The 24,983-nt window shown below is 36.1% G+C and overlaps 1 protein-coding gene across 1 annotated transcript in view; it reads right to left on the bottom strand.

Moving 5' to 3' along the window:
- Positions 1–24,983, bottom strand: part of CSMD3 (CUB and Sushi multiple domains 3) — a 693,764-nt gene that overhangs the window by 193,777 nt on the left and 475,004 nt on the right. Inside the window, exons 28-30 of the mRNA XM_026101199.2 lie at positions 12,720–12,911; positions 6,063–6,201; positions 3,428–3,615 (exon numbers count right to left, since the gene is read on the bottom strand). Of these exons, the coding sequence (XP_025956984.2) occupies positions 3,428–3,615; positions 6,063–6,201; positions 12,720–12,911 (519 nt within the window). The remainder of the gene's footprint in view (positions 1–3,427; positions 3,616–6,062; positions 6,202–12,719; positions 12,912–24,983) is intronic.

Here is a 24,983-nt window from a genome sequence, read left to right on the forward strand (position 1 = left end):
GGTCCTTTTCTGCAAAGCTGCTCTCTATCCAAACAGCTCCCAGCCTGTACTGTTGCAGAGGGTTATTCCATCCAAGATGCAGGACTTTTTATTTCCTTTTGTTGAAGGAAAAGGTTGTCAAAGGTTCCTGTCAGCACATTTCTCCAGCCTAGTAAGATCTGTTTGAATAAAGTGCCATCTTCCAGAGTACTGACTGCTCCCCATAATTGGCCAAGATTGCCAAGTGGCCGAGAGTACCAAAGTGCCGAGAGCGTGCCCCACTCCATCATGCAGGTCATCAATAAAGAGAGTACTGGCCATATTACTAATCCCTATTAACTATTTACTGGCTGCCAGTCTGAGCTCAGCAATCAAGCCAATTTTCCATCCACCAGATTATCCACCTACCAGTCTCACCAAATTTCATTCTCACGATACAATGGGAGAATGTGTCAAAGGCCTTTCTGAAGTCACAGTATTCAATATCCACTGCTCCCCTGTTGTCTGCACAGCCTTTCATCTTCTCACAGACAGCAACAAATCAGTCAGGCATGATTTCTCCTTGGTAAATCCATGGAGGCTGTTTCCAAACAATTTCTTGTCCTTCTTTGTTTTGAAAATAGTTTCTAGGAGGATTTGCTCCATTCTGGGGACTGAAGTTAAGCTGACGAGCCTGTAGTTCCCCTGGTCCTCCTTCTTGTTCTCTTGAAGATTCATATGACATTTATCTTTTCCAGTCAAAAGGAAGCTTGCCTGATTGCCATGACCTTTCGAGGATGGTAAGACCGCAACTTTGCAGTAACATCAACCAGCTTCCTCAGCACTCTTGGGTGCATCCTATCTGTTCCAATGGAGTTATATATGGCCAGTTGGCTTAAGTGCTTCCTAAATCTTAAATTCCTCCACTGTGGATAATGCTGCACTCCCACAGACTTTTCTAGCAGGCTCAGGGAGGCCCGGGGACAAAGCTTGCCAGCAAAAAACAAGGCAAAGGTACCATAGCCTTTTCCATCTCCTTTGTCACCAGGTCCCTTGCCCACTGAGCAATGGACCACAATTTCCTTTAGCCTTTTTAGGCTGCCAATGAACTTCAAGGCTGCCCTTGACCATCACAGCACTGACTTAATTCTTCCCTGTTTGTGAGTAACGAGTCCAGCAGAAAGTTTCCCCTAGTCAGTTAGGGATCACCTACATCAAGAATTTGTCATGAACACTCTCTGGACTGCTTGTGCCCAGCCATATTACCCTTGCAATAGATAATGACGTGGTTAAAATCCCCCATAAACACCAGGGCCTGTGATCGTAAGGCTTCTACCATCTGTATAAAGAAGGCTTGGTTCATAAAACATCCTATTAAGAGTTTTTTCCTCATTAATGTAATAATTATTTTTGACCAAATTAAATGCATGTTGGTTTTCTATTTCAGATGTCATGCTTACATCATTTTAATACAGTCTGTGATCCAGTAATAGTAATATGCTAGAATAATATAATAGTAACAGAGTAACACAGGTGAAAATATTTCCTTCCTTTTTAAATACATTAGTATTTAATACTAATACATTAGTATTTAAAAAGTATTCTATTACTGTCCTGCAAACTTTTGTTTCAGGTTTCAAACATTCATTCCTTGCTGTTTGAGTTTTTGCTTTGAATTCTGGGATATTTACTAAGCGAACTATCTCAGAACCTTAAATATCTAGGCAATGGATCGAAAATAAATATGCAGGAAACTAACAATAATCTAAATGATTGTTCTGAAACTTTACGATTGATCTTTTGTCCTAAATAACTAATAACAGCTATTTCACTTTCAAATGTTAAGACATTACAGTGACGATACTCTTCTGATACCTGTAAAATAAGTTATATATAAATATAAATATATTTAACAAATACCCTCAGTAAAGATTGTATAATTCACCAAGTAAGGGGTTCCTCTGCTTAAGAGATTCTGATATGGGTGCAAGTTAATAGTCCCTGAAATTTTTTAGTGGGAATTCAAATACCTCTTTTTGTTTATGCCTTTTTTTTAAAAAATTAATGTTGAAATGCATACTCCAGATATTCTGAGAAGACCAAGAGATATAACTGTATTGAGTGATCAGGGAAAATAAGAATTAGGTTGAATCCTTTCTCAAACCTTCCCTCATCTCCTTACATACACGTATGCACACACAAGCGCACAAACACACACAGAATCTAATGCCTACATCCTCCCATTACTTAGATTTGCAGTCACTTTAAAGATATGGGGTAAATCTCCTTGAGAGAGTGACTCCTGGAAGCACAGAAAGAAATAAGTGATCATAGTGGCACACACAAGCTGACAGTAAAGTTGGGAATAGAATTTTGTCTTGAATCGAAAGCACAGTAATTAACTCACTTCCTTATTTAAACCTAGACCAAGAACGAGAAGAAACTGTGCCCCTAATGAGTACCTTTCACACTTAGACTGGTGGATCAGAGAAACTGTTTAATTCCATAAGACAAGACTGCACTCAACAGCACAGAACAGGATTGTTCCCTTTGCAAAATCAATACACTTTCTTGTTCTTTAAAAGTTCTGCATCCCTTTACTGCTTTATATTGCGCTCCCATCTGCACTTCTCATTCTTCAATTTAATTGAGAAGGAAGAAGAAATATTTTAAGTGATGTGGAAAAGTGCATACAGCTGGATTTACCATTAATATGTTTCAGAGCTACTTTCAACTTCTTAGGACTGAATTATACTGTGGAGCTAACTTTCTTTACCTCTGTGGAACCTGCTGGCTTTAGGAAAGTAAAAGGAGCCTCTGTGGGTTAGCCAAAGTAACAAATGCATCACTCTTTCTTTTGTATACTTTTGCGTTTATCAACTGCTGTCAGAACAAATGGAGAAGAGAATCTGTCCAAAGAGGTTGGGATGTATCACCTTTATTCCAGCAACATTCACGTTTTCCCACTTTCTTTACAGATTATTGGTTATGTTCATATTCATTTTATATTGGATACTTCCATTTCTTGTGCCATACAGAAACAGTTTTGAAAGCTCCTACTGATGATGATTTTTACAAGCCTTCATTTTCTTATTTACAGTGTTATGACCTCATTTAGACAGCTCTACTACGGCCTACCATACAAAGGTCTAGTCCAAGCCTTTTTCATTTTGAATCACTGGTATTCTAGGATCTGGAACATCTTTTCATCTACAGGAATCTGAGATGCAAATATGCCAAAAAGCCTTACTATGTAGAGGAAAGATAAAAATAAATTATACACTGGGGGAAAAAAATATTTATGCTGTCAAGAATTTGTCAAATATTCAATTATATGAATAGATAACACACACATTATAGGCAAAACCAAAGCATTACCAGACAGACAGCTATGAATAGTTAAAATGGACTAAAGTTTACCTTCATGCATTAAACCTTTTTAATAGAAGAGAAAAATGATCTCCTTTACCTTTGTACTCCAGGTGGAAACCAGTGAAACTAACAGATCCATCACTCCGAAAAGCCAGATGCATGGTGTTTGAACTGCTTTCTATCCTCTCAGGCAGCTTGCTATCTTGAAAGCTCCCAATCAGTGGGCTATTACTGTCCGGCCCATCATAGATATAAAGAAAATCATAATTTGGTTCTATACTGAAACTGTAGAACAAGAAAGAGAAACGATAGCTAGAATACGTTTTGCATAACATTTTCACTCTAATCAGATTAAATTAAATCTTAACATCAGTGTTTTCATAAAAGGAAAAAGATACCCTCAGAATAATGATTTGTGTAAGTGTTTTATTAAAAAACAATGGAAATACTATATTTATTGCATGTCTGCTTAGAAAAAAATTATCATTATTTTGCTTCTTGTCAGCAAACTACGTAAACTTTTAAAATAGAGAACAATGATTAAAGAAAATATTTCTAAAGCTTTAGGGAAATAAGCAGCTTAGATTTACTGGAAGCCCTGGCAGAAATGCTCTATGATACAGTGCAGTCACCTGCAGCATAATAGAGTGTACACCTTCAGGCAACCTGAACGTTTTCACACTGCAAAGGGATGATCCTCCAGTAACCCTAAGGTAGCATTTTGACCATCATCAGTATAGCTCAAAAGGTCTAGTATTTAAATCTTCCCTCTTCTTTCTGTCATGATGCTCAGATGGATTTTGAACTAAATTTTAGTTAAAGGCAAAGAATTAAGTAAACTTCCTTATAAGATTGTCCTTGTACAAAAAAAGTAGTAAAAAATAGAGATATAACTGCTAGAAGTATTTTATCTCTAGTCATCATTAGCTCCTGATTTAAACAAATGTAGGCATTAAAGATCTGATCCAGTACCTTCAAGGAAAACATTTTTTAATATTTGGATTACTTCTAGAAGAAATGCAAAGGTCAACAGCTTTGATTTTTGAAATGAAGTATTTGGTTTGAGTTTGAGTTTAAGGGTTGAGTTTAAGGGTTTTTTTGAGTTCAAGGGTTACCTGGAATGAGTCCCACTCAAAAGCACTATTTCACTGTATGTAGTGGATTTTAAGATGTTTATATAGAGTTTGATTTATATAGGAATGTTTTTTTCTAACTCTGGAACAGTCTGTACATCATAAGTGAGGCAAGTCTCAGTAAGGATGTGTCCCACTTTGTTCAAGACTTTCAGCTGCTGACAGGAATCACAGTAACTGTCCAGATTTTAAGATCTGGCAAGATCTGGGGTCTGTGATGAGTGTTCATGTATTACACTGGGTCTCACTGCAGAGTATTGCTGCTATTCTAAAGCAGAGTAAGTAGCTCTTATATCTAAATACATAACAGAGAAGAACATGCTTACATATTTTGAGTTTATGAAACTTCATAATTCTAAAAAAGAAGTGCTAAAGTGCTGTGTAAAGTTATTTAACAATTTAAGGATTCTAAATAAACAGCAAAAAATAGGAAATAGCAACAAAATAGCTAACTTGTTACTTATATAATCGAGTGATTAACTTGCTAAGAAGGTATTCTTTATGTCATATTTTTTTCAGTGCATCACCAATGGAAAAATGGAATAAAATTATTCAATTTATTGTTCTGTGTTATGTCAGCAATTACTTGCTTTGTAGCAAAGGATTTAGTTTGCATTCTGATGTCAGAACCATTTATCTAAACTCAGTATGACATGCAGTAGCTCACTGAATCCCTTCCTAAATGAAGTGACTCCTTCTGGGCTAGCCAGACACAAAATGTAATAAAAGGTTTCCATGGTACAATATAGGCCTAATACTGTAAAGGTAAATATCAAATGTATTTTAACAGCAAAACACATACTATACCACCAAACAACAACTGAGAAAAAACAAATATACAGACAATATCACTAAACAGGTTATCACATTATTGATGCCTGGAGCAGTAAAGACAGTATTATATAACGCTTGCCATAAGAAGGACTTAAATTTAATAGGATATTACAACCAGTGTTTTTATCTTTTATGTGGTATTATTATATCTTGCAATTTGGATGCATATTTTTCACACAGAGTAAATACGTTTATTAATTTACTCTATGGGTTACATACAGTGCAGTTTTCAGCTCAATTAAATACTGCAGTGTGACAAATGGAAATGCCCAAACTATTTCATTTAATAACCATGACAGCAGCACCTTTTGTTGTTCGCAAAGTGATATGGGCTAATAAAACTGCATTTAGACACTACTTTAGATTTTTTGTTAAAATATCAAGAGTGTGTGGCACATGAAAGGTGACCAGTCAGTAGGCGTGCTCCTCAAGGGCCTTCCTCCCAGGTTAGGGAGGAGACAGGGGGTTAGCCCACACCGCCGGCTCCGGAAAAGGGTGTCTGCAAATGGAGCATCCTCCACTTCCACCTCAGCCCGCGCAGGCTGAGAGTGTGTGAGCTGTACAGGAGTAACGAGCTCCCGCGCTTAAGCCCCAGGTGTATCGCATACTCAAATGCCTCAGCTGAGACTGCTAACAAAGATGATAATTACGCGTCACCTTGATAGCTATTGCAGGTACACCAGATGTTATCCTACAGACCTATGAACAACTGCCAGTAGTTGTTACACACATCATTTTAAAAATTATTAGCGAGTAGCAGTTTACCTGATAAATGCCAGTGATATAACGTAGTCGTTATTAACGGTGATTGTCCAGTCGCAATCTCTGCTATGGGGATAAGGATGAGGAAAGTTCGGTGAAAGTATAAAACCTGATGAGCCGGTCAAGTTTCCTCCACAGGGAGCTATAAATAAAAACAAACTGGAATTGAGGAGGGACAATAGGAGAAAAAGAAGCAAGTACCAGCAATCTGTTCACTGACATTTAATGTCCTCCAAAAGCTAAACAAGAAACAACTGAAGTATTTACAAAGCTTTAATAGAAACAAAACCTGAATTCGCACATCTCTGTAGTCAAATATTAATTGCTATCAAGTGAAACACTCGTTTCTGAACTTTACATCCCCTTATTTGTCTCCATGGCACTATATCCAGGCTCTTCTGAAAACATCGTGAGCTTGAGAAACGTTTTGGCTGCTGACACGAAACAACATTAGCATTTCACTTTCTACTTCTTGTTACAAGCATTCTAAAAGAAGCTCTTTAGAAAACAAAATAAGATTTACTTACACTAACGCAACTATATGCATTTTCACAAGACAGAACTGATTACTAATTCAGATCAAGACTGATATAATACAAACAAAACCCAGCAAAAGCATTCTAGTAACTGCAGCTTGCACACTCGAACATAAAGAAAATGTCTCTCCAGCACACTCAGAATAGAAACAACTGATTTCTCTGTATGATTCTGAGTTTCCTCAGTTTTGTGCATTTTGTGGTTCAGAACCATAAATACTTGATAAAAAGAATGAAGGTGTCACTACCTGAATTAAGTTTTGTAGTTCAGCATTCTTTAACTGAGTTTGCATGCAAAAACAAGAAAATAAACAGGTTTTACAGGAATCTTTTTTTAAAGAACTTCTTAAATTGTGTTCAAAAGACTCCAGCTGGGTGTTAACACAGAGATTTAGCGTTCTGTGACAAGGAAATCTATAACGTGATCATCTGCAGCATCAGCGAAAGGAGTCAATCACTCAGTTTTCTGATTCTCCTTTCTTCCAAACTTGGATTTATAGTAAAGATTCTCTGAACTCAAAGATTATATAAAATCCCCGATATTCAGTAAATCAACTGAGAAATATACACAGTATTTCTTAATGTAATGAAAAGTAAATCACAAATCATTTAAGAATTCAGGTAATGCAATTAGAAAACTTAAGTAGATTAATGCACCTGGAGTTACATTACATATCAGAATGAGTATATTATTTGTCCATTTTATATATTTTTCTTATATTATAAAGGGGTAATAGATAGCTAAATTACCCCTAGAACAAAAATATAATTAGAATCTTCAATTATATTTTGGTACAATAGCAGTAATGAATTCCAAAATTGCTATTTTGTCTAAAAGCAGTTAAGAGTTGAACAACAACTACCTAGCTCTAGGAATATATAATTATCATAAATCAATAGAACTAACAACTGCATAGAATAATCTTCCCAGGCTGTTAGCACAGATGATTTGCTTTTCTTTACAACTGCCAAACAGAAATTTTATCATGAGAGCAGTTTTTCAGAAATTTTTAAAAGCTAGACAAAGTTTAATTTGGCTATAAGTTTGGAGAAGTTTGATATATTTTGAAACAAACAAACAAACAAAATTTACTTGATTTTACAATAAGGATCATATCAGTGATTATTCTGTCTCCACAAGATTAAGGTAGATAATGTTCTTGTTCAGAAACATAGTTTATTTAATATTTCATTGTTACAATTCAGATAAAAAACAGGCTAAAAATATTACAAAACAGCAATCTTGTTCCTTTAACTGTAAAAAGGGTCACAGTAACCCTTTATCCTGCTGAACAAAAAGAGGCAAAATAGCCTTGAACTGTGAGGATGCATGGAATATAAAGGTTGCTCATCACCTGAAACTAGTGTTCTTCAGCATGACCCTGCACGTGCATGCTCTTCAAGTACCTTAATTGTTCAGGCTGCACCATCTGTATATCTCAAGAATGAAAATGTAAAGAAGATCAGACATTAAGGTTATTCACTATAACCAAGCTTCACTGACATGACCCCCAAATTCCAGCATGCTGAAGATGCTCTCTGAGGCACCCTGAACGGCTTTTGCTAATAAAGAGTGAGAATACAAAGATGTTAACTCAAACCATATGTGCTCCTTCCAGACTATCTTCTTCTACTGTCTAGATTTGTGATACTTTCCTGGTGCGATCTTGATTTAGTTTAGCTCTCTATTGAGTTTAACATTAAAATATTTGCATATTAGCAATTTCTTTCTTGCCTGCCTACACATTAGCAGTTACTACTTCTGTTAAAGAGAGGAGACAGTTTCTTTGGTTTAATTCTTGTCAAGGTCTAGCTGATAATCTGAAAGAAAGCCCACGGAATAAGTGCAAAGCACTGGAATTTGGGCAATCAGAATTTATTTATTTCAAACTGTACCATAAATAGCAGTAATGAGCATTAATCTGCAACTATACCAAATATCTCCCAGGTATAATTTTCTGCAGGTTCAAAAATTTCAGAGCTTTTTTTTTCTTAAGTTTCATTAAATAAAAGTTTTGTTAGATAGTAAGTTAAGAAAAGCAACATCATCTAATGAAAAATACCATTTTGCTTGCTATTTCCTCTAAAATTGTTTCAAGACTATCTTTCTCTTTATGATTGAATGAAAATCGTGTGTTTCAGAATACACCATATTCTGAATTTAATGTATAGAAGAATACTATTAATAGTGTCATAATTGTGTTTTTAAGTCATAACTGAAGGAAGACCAGCACTGAAAACAGAGCGTAACACTCCAAGGAAGGACAAGGATCATTATTTAGAATATTAGACACAATACTGAATAAATGTAATAGCCTATCTAGAAAGAAAGGCAGATGTCAATATACTACAAAAAATGTGTTTTTCAATGCATTATACAACAAAAACTAGATGTAGGCTATGTTAACTCATCTGCAAAAACCTCTGTAAACATAGCGGTGTGATAGCATTGTGCCAGATGATACTGTCTGTTTGTATGAGCATTTTAATATTCATATTTATATAGGAGAAAGTACAAATGTTTATCTAAAACCTATTTAATCTGTGTGGAAGGCAACAAAACTCAATTCCACAACTTTCCAGCTGTTTTCATTATTATTATTTCAATGAATTACACATTAACAAAAGAAATAGAATGCATAGTTTCATTAGTTATTTTGCTTTAAAAGGTGATATTAAATATAAAATTTTAATGATCTCTATTAAAAACGAGATAATAACTGATGCCAGATCTTCAGAAAAAACATACCCCTTTGAGGTTTACTTGTCCCAAAAGAGTTTGAAATCCAAATCGTATTAATTATTAAGTTTTCATTGCATTTTTCTCTCTTTATGGAAATTTTGCTTTATGAAACAAGACTTGATTTTTATCTCATTCATTTAAAATATGTCATCAGAAAAAAAAAGAAAGAAAAGACAAAAAGTACTAAAAATATAATTTGTTCTAAAACACAGGTAAAAATAGCTAAAAATCTCACTCTATTATTTGCTAGTTCTTACCTCACTGATATAGATAAAGATAGAACACTGCAAAAGATCTACTACAGGAAAATTTTTATTGGTATTAGTGTCATATTGATCCCATTTTTTGAGGAAATCAGTGCTGGAATTCACTCTTTATAAAAGCTTTTCTATATATCTATGAATAAAAATCAAGACCTTGTTTAAAACAAAACAACAGAAACAAAAAAAATCTATGCATATCCTTAAGAATACTTTATTTTATAGAATAATAATTATCAAGCTATCTACTTTTGTTGATTTTTTGAGTGATTGGGTGAGTAAAAGAACTAGACAAGATAAAAGCAGTAATGTTCTTCTACACTAATATTTTCACTACTTTTCAGTTCTGAAACATGGACTCTCAGAGTTACAGCATCTCAGAAAAAATTCACTATAGAAGAATCTCTAATTTTCAACTCTTTAATGAATTAAAATAGCAGAACCAATATTTAGCTCTTTCTAAGTTCCCCATTGCTATTTCCATTTAAACGAAGTCCTTCTTTAAATTTTGTTATAGACAAGACTACAGAAAGTTAAACAACCAAGGCAGCCCCAAGTGCAAGAACCATTTGCAAGTACACTTACTGAGCTTTCAGCATTAATAATTAGGAGGTTTGAGAAGACATTTTGTAGTGAAAAGAACTGATAAAATAAATCTAGAGCATGCTATACCTATACACCTCAAGAATTATCCCTGCCTTTCATTTGTCCAACAAAATGATGTTTATTTTTTGTAAGACTTTACCAAAACATAAATCATGATGAAGCTCAAGACTGAACTTTGTATGGTTTTGATATACAGGCATGGAAACAGCAAAACTCAAGTGAATATATTTCATGTTTGGAAAAAAATTATGAACTCCACAGCGTACTCAACTATAACAGACAATTCTGAAATCTCCGGGCTCCAAGCCAAGTTTGCACACCAGTGTTTACTCTGTTAGTAGCTCATAATCCCAAATAACATATCATCATAGGAAATCATCATAAAATATTGTCAAGCCTGACTTTCAGCCAGTTAGTCATCATAACACGCACTCTTGCTACTATAGGTGTTTCTGCATAGTGTGTGGATATTACAAGTATTAGACAAATGAATGGATGTATGCAGTTAAGAAAACAAGTGCGTGCATCTGTGAGCACCTGTATGTAATCTATTTAATAATATCATCAGCTGGATACCAATAATCACTAAAATTACTAGCTCTGATTTATCATAATTATTTTCAGTTGAAAACATATTTTTAAAACAGTAATTTTAAATGAGGCCAATAAAATAAGGACTATGGTGTAATATATTCATGTTCCTAGACCTCTAGCACTCCTTTTAATTTTTTCCTTAAACACCTACGTATGTTCAATTATAATTACTGTTACAATGAAGATGGATAGGGATGTAAGAATAATAAGAACTGATCAATAAAATGTTTCTTTTTTGCACTCTTCTGACAAAGCGTGTAGACAGTCCATGTCCTGAGGATCGCAGAGTCAGACTACACAAGAAGGCACAGTAAGGAGAATAGCAACAGAGAAAATGATGCTTTGACGTACAGACACCATGTCAGTACCACGATACGTGTGCAAATATCCGGGTGCAGACACACACGCGTGCCTGCACGCATAGGATGCAGATTCTTTTGGAACAGCTAAGGTCAAGTTAAGCTTATTAAAGACAAGAAAATCTGCAAATTTTGGCAAGCTACCCAAGTGCTCCTCTGAGGTGCAGTCTCAGGTTAGGTCCCCAGCCGTGTCCCCTAAGGCCACCCACAGGAGGGACGAGGACAAGAGGACGCCCTGCAAAGTCCCTGTTCTCCCTGCCAAGTGCCTGCCCAGCGTCCTCCAGGCCGAGAACTGCTGTCTCCTTAGCAGTCCCAAAGGAGCTCTAACTAATAATTAACACTGCAGCGTTGTCCTTGTTTCTGCCCTCCTTTCAGCCGCTCTGTTCAGGCCGTCCTGCTGCGGACACCAAGAGCAAAGCCAGGGCCCAGCAGCGGTGTCACCAGGTCTGTGCAGAGGCCGTGCCGCGGCACCTGGCCTAGCCAGTGTTCTCCCACTTCCACTTCCTTGGAGAAAAATCCCATTTTCCTTTTTTTCTATGCCATCACACCTGCAGGTCTGATTTAGATAGATTTAGATAGATAACAGGTTATCCATCACAATTCTTAGGGATTTTCAGGCCTGCAGCCACTGTCCTCTGAGACAAAATCTTCCATCGTTCTACATGCATGGCATCACCTTTGATTGCATTAAAGAACATATTGGACACATAAGCATCACCATAGCATTTAGCAAACTACCCAGGTGGGTATTTGCAACTGACTTTTCCCCACCATTATTTATCACTCTGCTTTAGAGGTGGTAGAGTTTTAGATAGTGTTTTAGAAGCAATTGTTTCGATTTTTCTGAATCAGTAATAAAAATTATTAGGATGTGGCTGAGAGCAGATTATTGGAAGACTATAATCTACCAAAGACTTTTGTAATTTCTTACTACTTTTCATGATGACTCAGATAACCAAATTAAATGTTTCTAAAATCCATTTAATCCATGGGCTGTGCTAATCAAAACAGCATTATGAATTGAGACAATATTTCCAAAAGTAAATGGCATGTCATTTTTTTTACTAATGAAAATTTTGTTCTTTCTAAAATAATAACAAATTGTCAGAGCAATTAAGCTACCATCTTCTAATTATTTTCTGTTGCATCCTACATTAGTCCTTGCATAATTTTACCTGGTCTATAAATTTACTAGGTCATCTGCCTGATGTTTTGAAAGTTTGGGCAGATTAACTTTAACCCAATCCTCCACAATTATCATCATTTTTCAAGCTTTAAAACAAAGCTAACGGTGTCATTTACATTGACTTTCTTGCTTTCTCTGTCACAAGCCATCAAACTATAAATGGCATGGCCTTGATTAGGAAAGGACAGGAACTATTATATGGACAACTATAGAGAAAATATCTCCCTAACACCCATCGAAGCTTTATACAGAAGAGTTTATCAGGTGCACAGTACTCTTAGGCATTTGCTCCTCAAAGGCAATTCCTAAAGCAGTGCAATTAATTACACTAGGATTTCACAATTTAGAAAAGCATTCTCTGAGGTTTTCTGCATACCTATACAGACTGGTGGGTTGGGCTGCCAGAAGTACCGGTTTTCTACCTGAATGCAGGTTATTCTCTCATCTCCTTGCAGTTCATATCCAGGGTCACACTGGAAAAGAACAGTGTCTCCAGGTTCTCTTCCATCTCCGTTCCTAGTTCCATTCATGGGGACACCAGGATCACGGCAGGCAGTAGCTACAGAGCCTACCAAAGAGAAGGGAAAAATGAAAAAAAGAAGAAAGTCAGGTTTTCAATCCAAATTTGTCATATTTGTCCAATTTGTCATTAGATTTTTCTAGTCAGGTAGCTCTGCAAATCCAAAAATTTTCCCAGTCACTTCTACACTTCGGAGAAATTGTACTAAAATATATGGGCAATATAGTGATTCTTTTATACTATTATTTTCACCATCTGTTTTAACTATTGGAGGTGCCTACTTCTTTCATTTATTTTTTGTACAGATTCTGCGTAGCATTGCAATACATAAAAAAGAAAGCAGATTTCATAGTACCCTGGACAACCTGCACTAATAACATAGAGGAATTTTTAATATGAATAATGGGAAAAAAACCTGGTAAAGAACCTCAGATTGTCCAAATGGCTATGCCTGCATGCGTTTCCAATTCTCCACAGTGCTGGGCTTCTTAAATGTATATACTGCATAAGATTTAGCAGCGAATCTGGAAGTAAATTCCAATGGGGTGTGTGTGTATACATATATATGTGTATACATACCTATACATGGCATATTTACTGTGCTAGGCCTTTGTAGTAATATTGGAGGGAAAAAAAAAAATATACAAAAATACACATGGACTTAGCCTGACAGAAAAGTCACACATAATGCATAACTTCAGATTACTACTATATCTGCACTCAGAATCCCAACGATTACAAAAGCAGTGTCATGTAGAGATTTATAAATATCTCCCCCAGTTAATGTTTCATGATCAATATATTATTTAATATCCTTCCAAAAAGTGCAATCTTACATGAAAAGTAAGCATATCAATTACTATTTAAGTAAATGTCATTTCCTACTTACATTATAGAACTGCAACTTATTGTACGTTCTACAAATGCATAACAAAAGTCAGGGCTGCCTGTGCAACTAGTCCCACTGAACTCGGCCATCTGCATAACATAAACATAAAGTGGCAGGACTAGGACTTAATTCAGATTCCCTTTTTCTGAGGAGCTAATACCAACAGAATTTCTCTGAAGTGTGGGTGCTTTTGTATACTTACTATATTTTTTTTAAGAAGAAAATTTGGTCTAAATAGGTTATTTCCCTAGAAATCAAGTATCTTGTTTTCCAAGACATAGTTAATCAAAAATAAAATAATTAGCTCTATAAACTTAAGGGGTTTCTTACTGTTTTTCCACATAAGAAGTGTCCTGAGTAAAGAAAGAAAAAAAAAAAAAAATCAACTCTGACTATAAGTTAGGGAAAACTTTCCTCCATGTCCCCCAAAAATGAAGTAAGTACCTCTTTGAAACATTAACAGAGAGAAGCAAGCCCCGCAGAGGGCAGCCAGCAGGTTTGCTTGGCCCGAGGAAGAGGAGGCTGCCTTCCTCCCCCCAGCGCCAGGGCCCGGAGATGGCAGACCAGCCTCCTCACGGAGGCACGCAGCAGAAGGACCCAGGGAACGTGCAGGAGTTGCAACAAGGGAAATTGCAACTACACAGGAAGAGGAGCTGCTTCCTCACCAGTGTGGTGAGGAACCCCGGAATGGTTTCCCACAGGGGCTGTGGTATCTCTGACCTTGGAGGCATTCAAAGCTCGACAGGAAAAAGCCCCAGGCAGCTGGATCTGGCTGACTCTGCTCTGATCAGGGAGCTGGACTAGAGGCCTCCAGAGGTCCCTTTCAAACTCAGTTATTCTGTGATTCTTCTTTTAACTTTGTGAATTCCTATTAAGTACACTTTCTTTTTAAGACTTTGATATAGACCTCATTTTTGCATTACAGCACTACAGTGCTAGAGATGGCAGGGTTTCTGCTCCCACACTGGAAACATACATTGCTATGATGTCTGGATTTTAAGTTTTTCAGTACTCAGCTGTAGAAGTCTGAATCTCATTTGTCAGTGTGTTGAGCCATCTGCAAGGCTCTGCAAGAATATCAAATCTAATTGAAGGATTTATTAAACAACCTGACAGACAAGGTAAGCTGCTATTTTAGAGTCATTCAATAACGTCATACAGAAATTCTCGATAGTCTGATAAAGAATAAATGACTATATGCTCAATAGATAAAAGGTAAGAGAACCTAACATGGTATTAAAAAAAACACTAGTAGCCATTCAAAGATGTATTTGTATTTTACTTTCTCATAAATCAATAGTCAGTCTGTCTTAGTTGGTCTAAAATCCGTGGAACATTTTGCTCCTATGTTTTTTGTTAAAGTGCTACTTTAAGGATGCACTTTAAGACAGAAAGAAATAAAACCTCCATCATATCTCTACTACCTGATATATGATTTGTTTATTCATGTAGTTGTGTTATGTGACATTATTTTCAATATGATCAGCAGGATAACAATGGCAGTGATGATTTCTTACTGCAAGTACAACATAAAGCTCTAAAGCTACTAACTTAGAAGGGTTAAGATAATTTGTCCCACAGTCTTTGGTTATGTGATCTCTAGCATGCTGAAGATGGTATCTTTCAAGGGTGTATATGCACAGCTCTGGCTCTTGGGTAAAATCTTGGGATAGGTATGAAGGGATACATTTATGAAAACTGGACAAGTCAAACAGATAAGTTTGCAATGCATCTATTGCTCTGAGTATTTAATTTATATCTATAAAACTCTCCCCCTTTTTTAGTTGAGAGCAAGCACTCAATCAGTTTTGTATCTCTCACTTCCATTTCAAAATACATATATACTTACCTAAACATATACCCTATACATAAACCTAGAAATAACTGAGGTTTATACAGTCCTAAAAAAGACCATTTTCATCTTCAGTTTTTCCTTTCCTTTCCTTTAAAAAAGGATAAATTAGGAAACACTTTTCACCTTTCCACACTTCTATGGTGAGTTTAAAGTGTAAATAAATGATTCTCCTACAGTGTTTCTGACAACCACAGATGTTTCTTTCTAATCATGTGTCTAAATGCACCTTACTTAATTAGGAGTGGGATTCATTTAACCTAATTTTCACCATGTGAAAACTAGACGTCTTGTTAGTAGGCTTATTTTCTAGATTCCCTCTATGGTCAATAGAAAAAGGGAGAAGCATCTACTGTCTTAGATATTTACCATTATACTGTGAAAAAAACCAGCATAAAACATCCTCACAATGTGTCAATTTTTCTTCCACTGAGAAGACTCCTATACGAATACCTTATGTTAGACATCTAACTTCTATCCTAAGAATAAATTTGTTATTCTGACTCACTTGGCAGCATATATTTGCCTTAAAAAGGAGAGGGAAATGACTTTTTTTTTTTTTTTGATAAATCAAATTGTCAGAATAAGAACTCTCAAATACAGAAATATCTTTTCCCTGGGGCAAGGTTAAAAAATAGGTCTATAGGAAGGAAACTGGCAAAGAAAAATCTCAACACTGGGGATAATTGTAGAACCAGTGCACTTCTTGACAGTAAACATATATTAACCATACATTCATATATAGATTTCCTAATCTGTAACTTCTGCTCTTCTCCTTACACTCCTTTTCATGCACCTGACTCTAGCCCCTCACCACTTCTGTATAAAACTGTGGTTTGTTTATTGACTTGATTTGGAGTGGGGGGTCCCCGTTACCAGTGTCTTAGTGGGACGCGTTCTTTACTGCATTCTGTACTCTCTATTTGCCTCTTTATTCTGCTTATTTTTGAATATTTATTTTCATGATATTTCTTCAGCCTGTCTTTCTCTCCTTTTGAAGTGTCGTTAGTGCTTTATAGATGAAGTGTATATTCCAGCACAAGAACTTTGTTCTTTTTTTTTTCTCCTATTAGATGTTCAGGGACCTCAATCACCACTTTCGTCTTTCCTCAAGAAAATATGTGGAGTAAGCGAAAACTCCAGGAATGATAAAGTCCCTTATAACCTTGCTATCATACCTGCAATGCAGTCTTGAAAGCTTTCTGCAAAATCAATGGAGCTGGCTATCACAATCTCCCATAAATTCATGTATAAGCTCTAAAGCTCTTTGCCACAGATTAAATTAATAGCTAAATTAAAGGAAGGGTTTGATTTATATTCTATTACAATCATTCTAAACTCACAGTTAAGAAGAGACTTCTGATCATATTGTCTTGTATAACTAGTGAGGTGTGATCAGTAAATTTAATGTACTAAATTGCTATATTTCAGGGGGGAAAAAGACAAATTCTAACAAACAAGCTTCTATTACCTAGCACATGAAGTATGATAGGTGCAAAACAGTTATGTGTAGTATAAGCCTCTGTGAGTTCATCTGAGGATTTTTTCCTAATGAATATAGAGAAATACAAAAAATAATATTATTTTTTCTCTAGACTGGAATAATTGCACTGCAGTCAATAGACCTGTGCCACTGTAACAGACCAGAAGACAGTTGCTGACCAAGAACTCCAGCACCAGAATTGGGCTGAATGAGACTTCATGCTCAAACTATTCAGGAGATCATATATTAGGGGACAGACTAGGCGTATGGACGTTGTCTACATGCTCAGGGTAGAAGACAGTATGTTTCTGCATTAGCATTTCAGTTCAGGTCTTTTTTTGAAATAAACACCAGACTGTACCCATTTACTGTGCTTTGGTTTACACTGGGACACTGTTCTGGAGCACAGAGACTGGATTTCTTTCAAATGAAACTAAACTGGAAGATACTCTTCTGAACTTTAGTAGAACAACACTGAAGCAACAATATCTCTGAAATAAGTATAGTGTTGTCAGCTGGGTCCAGGACGAGCAGTTTCAAACTATATTGATCAGGTCCTGTTGCCCTGTGCTACTCACTAATGCAGAAATAGCCAAAGAACCCACAAGTGAGTCTTAATATCTCAGATATCCATAAAACATATTCCCTAATACAGACTTTGAATGGGAGATCACCAGCTCTCCACAGACGGTACGCCAATGCACAGGCACAAGACACTTTCTCTGGAGAATTACTTATCATACTCCATTTCTGCTATATGACTTGAAGGACCTGGGGTAGAATCATGTTTTGGAGATTCATAGGAGACAAGCCATGTAGGACACTTTCCCAGGAAACTTGTTTGGGTTTGTCCTAAGAGCATGCATGTGAACAGCTACCAGATGTTGGCAGGTGGTCATTCAAGACTCAGGAGGGAATTTCTTTAACCATCACTCACTGAACTGTATGTGACTGTACAAGTGCTCCTATAGAGCTGCAGAACCCTTTAAAGCACCATTCAGTCGTATCCAGGAAGTGTCTAAACACAGATCTGTCTACAGATTTCCTTGATTTGAAGTATTGATACATTTTCATACAACTGTTTAATAGTAAGGAACTAGCATACATTTTATGCAATAAATTAGATAATTAAATATTTCAAGTTGATCATTCCTGCCTCAGAAAAGAATAAGATTCTGCCAGAGTCCAAAGGTTTCTGATAGTTGTTCATGAGCCCAGGCAATTCAATATGTGATTGCTACGTCCCAAAATGACAGCCCCATTTTCATACAAGAAAGGTACTCTGAAACATGGCAGGAGAAATACAGCAAAGCAGTAATAGACTCCACTAATGCTAGGATTAATATAATAAATGTTCCAGGATTTCTTGCTGTTAACAGTGATTTCTAAATTTAGTTTCTTAAGGTATGCTAAGCCTAGCATCAGTAAAGAGCCTGAACCCCAACCCTGAGATAAAATTAATTTTTTGTTTTGATTCATTTGTTCATATCTTCTGGAGAGAAGAGAAAGGAGAATTTCACTTGTTAAAAAACATAAAAGTTGTTTTAATTTCTTTTTTTTTCAGGGCACAAGCTCAGAGCAGTTCTAAGCCTTCTAAATTTCAAACCGTTCAGAACTTGCAGCATGTCAAACAAATTTATTCCTAAACCAAAGATAATCTTAACCGATTTAAACCAATATATTCTTCTAAACTCCTATCACTGTCAAGATCAAGACCTTTTATAACTGTTGGCCTTCCAAACTTGCATCAGCCTCAACCAATCCTGGCAGACTGCAGCTTCGAAATTCAAGCTGTCCCAAACTCCATGTAGTATCTTTACCCATATGGCCACTGCATTCTCCCTGCATCTTTAATACTGTCTGTTTGAGAATGAGCTCACTCTGATATTTGCTATCTCAAACCCAATCTTCTATACTACTTCTCTCTGAAAAAGGAAGCATAAAATGGCCACAGTGTTTTCACTGAGTCCTATATCAACTGAAATACTGTTGAGAAAAACTCTTATCTATTTTTAACTTCTGTATCTGCTGTAGACCTAGCAGAGATTTAGAAACATAGCCATTATAATTCTTAAGTAAATTCTAACCATAGACTCAGTTTGTTGACTTTGCATGACTTCACAGAGTCTACCTAAGTTTGTGAAACTGTCAGTTATTGTTTGAAGATTAAAAGGGAAAATATTAAGAATAAAGCACTGAATCAGAATTATATTTGTGAAAAAAACAAACAAAATAAAATATAATATTTTGCACAATTAGGCTTTGCAAGTTCTCTGATTGCCTAATTCTTAGTTATTATCATCTAGGGCACTTAAATATGGGTTTTCCTCCTCTCAGGTTTGGTAATCATAAAAAAGTTAAATGGTATGAGATGAGGCAGCTTTTTTTTTTTTTAACACAGAGAGTAGGTGAATATCGCAGTAAATCAGGGCAGTTTACTGTTCAGTCTCTTCTTCTAATCTGAAGCAGAAGATAGAGTGTATTTTGATGTGGCATCTCATACAGAATTTGCTGACTAGTTCAAGAGTCAATAACTCAAAGAAGTTAGGCCTGCCTTCAGTTGCTGTTTCAAATAATACTCAAGTAGTGTACTCAAAAGAACTTAGAAAGAAAATAGCTAAAACACTTGTATAAGTTCTTGTTGCAGATCAAGAAGACCAGACAACAACTGCAATTCTTAAATCAACTTCTGTAAGAACAGAAGGTCTACGTGGAATGTCTAGAGCTGGCTTGATCCTCCTGCTGCTGGGTGAACTGGGAGAGATGGAGGAGCAACAGGTACTGTGGAGGCAGAACTGGCTATTAGTAGCTTCCAGGTTCTCTGAGCAGCAGCCACTGCCACATTGCCTTCCCAAGGCCCTCATAGCCAACAGGCCATTCTCATCTTGGCGACATTATGAAGTTAGAAAACACAGACTACCTGGTGAATCCTGAAATTAGGATATATGCATACTTAAATATTATTTCATTGCTATTGTTTCCACACCTATTATTTTATGCATTATATTGATTATTAATCAGAAGTATTTCATAGTAATTTTTAACTGACTTGTGTGAAAAAGATTGTTTACATTGTAACCTGGCATATTCTTATGTCTTTTTTGTGGGGGGAAAGGGGGGACAAGTTCTCTTCTGGAGGACTTTGTGTGAGGTTACTATGAGATACATTCTGCTTCTTAGGTAAACAACAGGCATGGGTTTAATGAGACAGACTAATTTTCTTTTTTTGTGTTTGTTGTTGCCAATTTACTTCAGATGGTTTTGAACAAAATGCATTTTAACAACTGAAGTACTACACAGTTCTTATCACGTCTTCTTGGACAAACTTAAGAGCTATCTTTCCCAAATTCATAAGCAGATCTCTTTCTCTATAAATATGAACTCTTCAGTTCTGATTATCTATTATTCCTCAAGTTTTTTCTCATACCTCTGGCACTGTGTATGAAACCCAGCCTCAAATAAATTAATTGACATATGGTTTCAGATAATTTGATGGGAATCAGCATAAAATGGACAGTGTGACAATACGTAATCATGCTGGCAATGCTCTCCAGCTGGGGAGAAGTATTCTGAAAATCTTCATTCCATTTAGATTACTTTATTTTTTTTTCAGAACGATAAGGTTCTTTAATCTCTTTCTACCAGACCTATCCCTGTTTCAGATGACATATTTCTTTACGTATATTTATGAAAACAGAGAGATAGAAATAACATCTCAGAAAGAAGCAATCAAGAGGCTCCAGAAAGAAGCAATCATGAGGCTCTTGGACCACACAGAAGACTACCCACACATTAAAAATCCTATCAGTGATCACCCAGTTTTTAACACAATTTCTATTGAAAAGATATTTAAGACTACCTGAATAAAAATATAGCTTTTTTATTTGAGTCTTTACAGAATACTGCAGAACTTGTTCTGTCAAAGGACACAGACGTGTAACAGGGACCAGCACTGCTGGTTTGCCTTGTCCTTGATTTTACACTCTGGGTGAATTGGAATCCTCTGAAGAAAGGAGGATATTGCTCCTATCTTAAAAGTTAAATTTTCTGTTATGCGTTTTAGTATCACAAATTGTACATATGCATATAGCCTTAGGGATTCAAAGTCCCTTTGGTATTTTGGGAGTTCTTAAAGGTATGGCCAAATGGGGATCTCATGACACCTGGTAAGGGTGAGGAGGTGTTTAATCTGTCTGATGTCTTCAGCTTTTGTTGATTTTTTGCTTCAGGTTTTTGTACTCTAATTGAATAGTTTGACACTGATACAGAACTGGCCTCATTATTTGATAATATTCTGTCCATTTACCTGACTATGATTACCCTACTAGTAGGACTCCTAATCTTTGTTAAGATATCTAAAATCTGTGACTTAAGAAAACGTTATACTGATTTGCAGGAGGTATAAAGCACTGTGGTCGCTTGCAGAAAGTTACAGAATCTTGATCAGAAAACAGCTTCTGTTCCCATTAGTTGCATGACACAGATTACACCTTCCCAAAACACAATTTTGTTAGCAACACATGCTGAGTTATCTCAAGACAGGGATAGAAAGAAGACTGAAACTCTGATTCTTATTTTCATTTTCTTTTTTGAGTTTTTAAAACTCCTCTATGAAAATGGTTACATCTGAAAGCTAAAGTAAGCTAAAGTTACCAGCCAATAAATAATTTTTTGACACTCATGTATAGAAGACTGAAAGATGAGCATTCCTTCAGTTGAGTGGCTTTGCCAGATCTGTCATTTATGAAATCAGGCAGTTTAATGGAATGCATTTTAAAAAACAGATATTTCTACACGCATAAAATAGCAACAAACATCCTCCTTTAGTTAAACAAATTGACAAAATACCCAGCCTCAGTCAGGCCTGGAGTAACAGGCATGGAAAACAGGGGCAGACAATGAGATGACAAACTTGAAGAAACCTCCATGTTCAGTAGCTCTTCCCGTAACTGAGGTAAGGAGGTGTGTATGGAACTCCAAAGTCCATGTAGACAGTCTGAAAGAATTACTGCTTGAGAAAGTGGATCTGGATTGCATTAGTGAAAGCTTTCTAAAAGGTAGCAAGGATAGTAGCAGAACATGAAAAAAAAATCAACTACAAAGTGTAAACCTTGTTTCATATGCCTTCAAGGAATTTCACTTACATAAGACTATTTTGGCCATTCTCCCAAACTATTACTTCTCTCTAGCTACATTTTTTTGATATGTTTATTCCATTACAAGCTAGTAATAAAGATTCCAAACCGCCTGTCTTTCCTATGATACGGATTGCGTAACACAGAAAACCCATGTCAGTCACACTCATTAACTGAAAATGTGAGATGTATAAGTGACAGGAACACAAGACCTTGGAGGAACAGAAGATACTTCCCAAAATAGCTGTCCCTCTTGTGTATTTGTGCATTCTACTGTAATCTGAACACAGGAAAAGGATAATAGTCCTTCTGCACCTCCAGGAAAGAACCCATCATGTGTACATTCATGTGTGCATGCATATGTGTTTATATGTATAGGGATGGTACATGAATCATATAAATAAGGGAAACTAGAGCAGAAAATCCACTTCTAAGCACCATCAACACAATACCAGAGTTTGTCAGAGGAAAACAGAGAGCGGAGTCACTACAGCAGCTAATGTATTCACCACTGGAGGATGGCTTCTGTACCCACATTTCTGGATATCAACTCCATACTTGCATACACTTCTATGTCTTGTACCACATACTTAACAAAGTACCTCTTCAGAGAACACAAAATAAACAGCTTGACACTGCTGTCCTACATGCAAAACTCACTGTAGTGAGGCGGGATGAGCTTTATATACACTTAAAGATACAAAATGTAACCTTTAAATAGCTCCATCAAAATAATTCCTGTAAACCTCAGCTGACAAATTTGCCATTCACACTGCAGTTTGCCTGTAGCTCTCTGTAGGAGCACCAAAGAGCACTGTTGAATAACCAACATGGCGTACGAATGCAAAGATTAAACTTCAGGGTGAAATCTCCATATGACAGGTGGTTGGGGAGAAGTTTCTTTGCAAGCACAAGACAAAAAGCAGCAAGCCATAATCTCACACAGCTTTGCTCACTTACTGGCAATAAAAGTAATGCAGGGAAGTGAAAGCTTTGTAAAGAGAAGACAATCAAGACAATCTTTTGGTCCTCAAGGAACCTAAAGAGGCAACCTGTATTATTAAGTATAAACTACTATTTGATGACCAGGCTTCCTCATCCCCTCATCCTCTGATTTGTTATTGTGACTAAAATCATATAATTGCATATGTAGATACAGACCAAATTGCATCGCCTTTCTACTGATGTCACAGCCATCTGTTAGGAAGACAACTGATATCCAGAATAGTTTAACCTAGAATAGCTTATACACTTTTATTTTTACTATGTAAAATGGAAAATTGAAAATGAAAACATGCTATTACCTAAATCTTTGACAGCATTTTAAAGTCACAGAATCTTACAAACTTACTATCATAGAAACATTTTAACTGTGTTGTGCACTATTTGGATCAAATGTCAACTTTAAAGAATTTAATGAAGGAGAACAGATCAACCACAGACAAAGGATTAACGAGGAATTTATTTTTGAAATATAATATAAAGGTAGTTCTATTTGTAACACTATGATTCTGCATAAAGGTATTTTTGCACTTCCAATTTTTTATAGACAATTATAAAGCACTGGAGAGTTTTTTATTTGCAAGTGCAATGACTCACGAGAATTACAAATGTTATCCTAAAAAACTGAAGTACAGTGTATATTTTCATATTGCTTCAATAGAAAACAGGCCACGAGACTTTTTAGATTTAAGAAATAGATTTCACGTGTGTGAAATCGAAATACGGACTTTAAATTTTATTCTTAGACACATGACATTCCTGATTTAGAGCTAAATCAGCTTGAATTCTCTGAAATGTCATCCCACTAAGTCAGAAGAAGTCTATTTTAAACTATACACTTGTAAATTTAGGGCAAGTGAATGGGCTTTGCACTGATGTAAGTGACAAGGGTTTGGTTGTAAACCACGGAATTTCAATCTTCATTATAACTAAAATAAATTATTTTCTATGGTGACGTGACAAAGAGGACTATTTATTTATTTATTTATCATTTCATAACTAATTAACTTGTTTTTTTCAGTTCTTTCTGTCTGTTTTCATCTATCCATGCAGTAACTTCAGATAACTCTAGGTATAAGCCATTACCAGGGCATTTGACATGGAAACATTAATTCATACTATTTACCTGCATAAAAGACAGGTATCCTACCTATATACTACTGAACTCAGAGATAACAGCTCCTGATGCAGTTAATGTCTTTTACAAACATGTGATGGGAGTTTTGTCATTGAAAGCACGTTTTATGGTAATTCCCCTTACAAATACTTGCTGCTATTAGAGATAAGGCAACAGATCATAGAAGGAACGGCTACTTTCTTTTAAGTCTCTCAACACTATAAAACATACAAGCAGCCAAACAAAACCCACTGGACCTACTCTCTGAAGCTAACTTTCTGAAACACCTTCGCAGGTATTTCTGACAGAGAAAAGAGTGACCTCCAAATCTCACATCATTAAATCCAAAGGCTCCTCTCAAGGTTGAATGAAATCAGCAAACACAGATTATGAAAATGTTAAGACGAGAAAAAAATGTCTTGTTATGGAATAGACACAAGGATGAATAAACCCTATTTTACTCTCTCCAGAAAAGCGAAGGAGCTATCTTAGGGAGCAATCCCTATACTGGGGAGGCTGAGAAAGAAAACAGCTACGTCCCCCAAACCCACGTCAGGTCACATGCAGGCTAAACAGGTCAGAGCTAGAGCTCTCTGCTACTGCAAAACTGAAATATAAAAGAGAATATTCAGTCTCAAAAAA

Source organism: Dromaius novaehollandiae, chromosome 2, assembly GCF_036370855.1.
Source record: "Dromaius novaehollandiae isolate bDroNov1 chromosome 2, bDroNov1.hap1, whole genome shotgun sequence".
NCBI lineage: Eukaryota > Metazoa > Chordata > Aves > Casuariiformes > Dromaiidae > Dromaius > Dromaius novaehollandiae.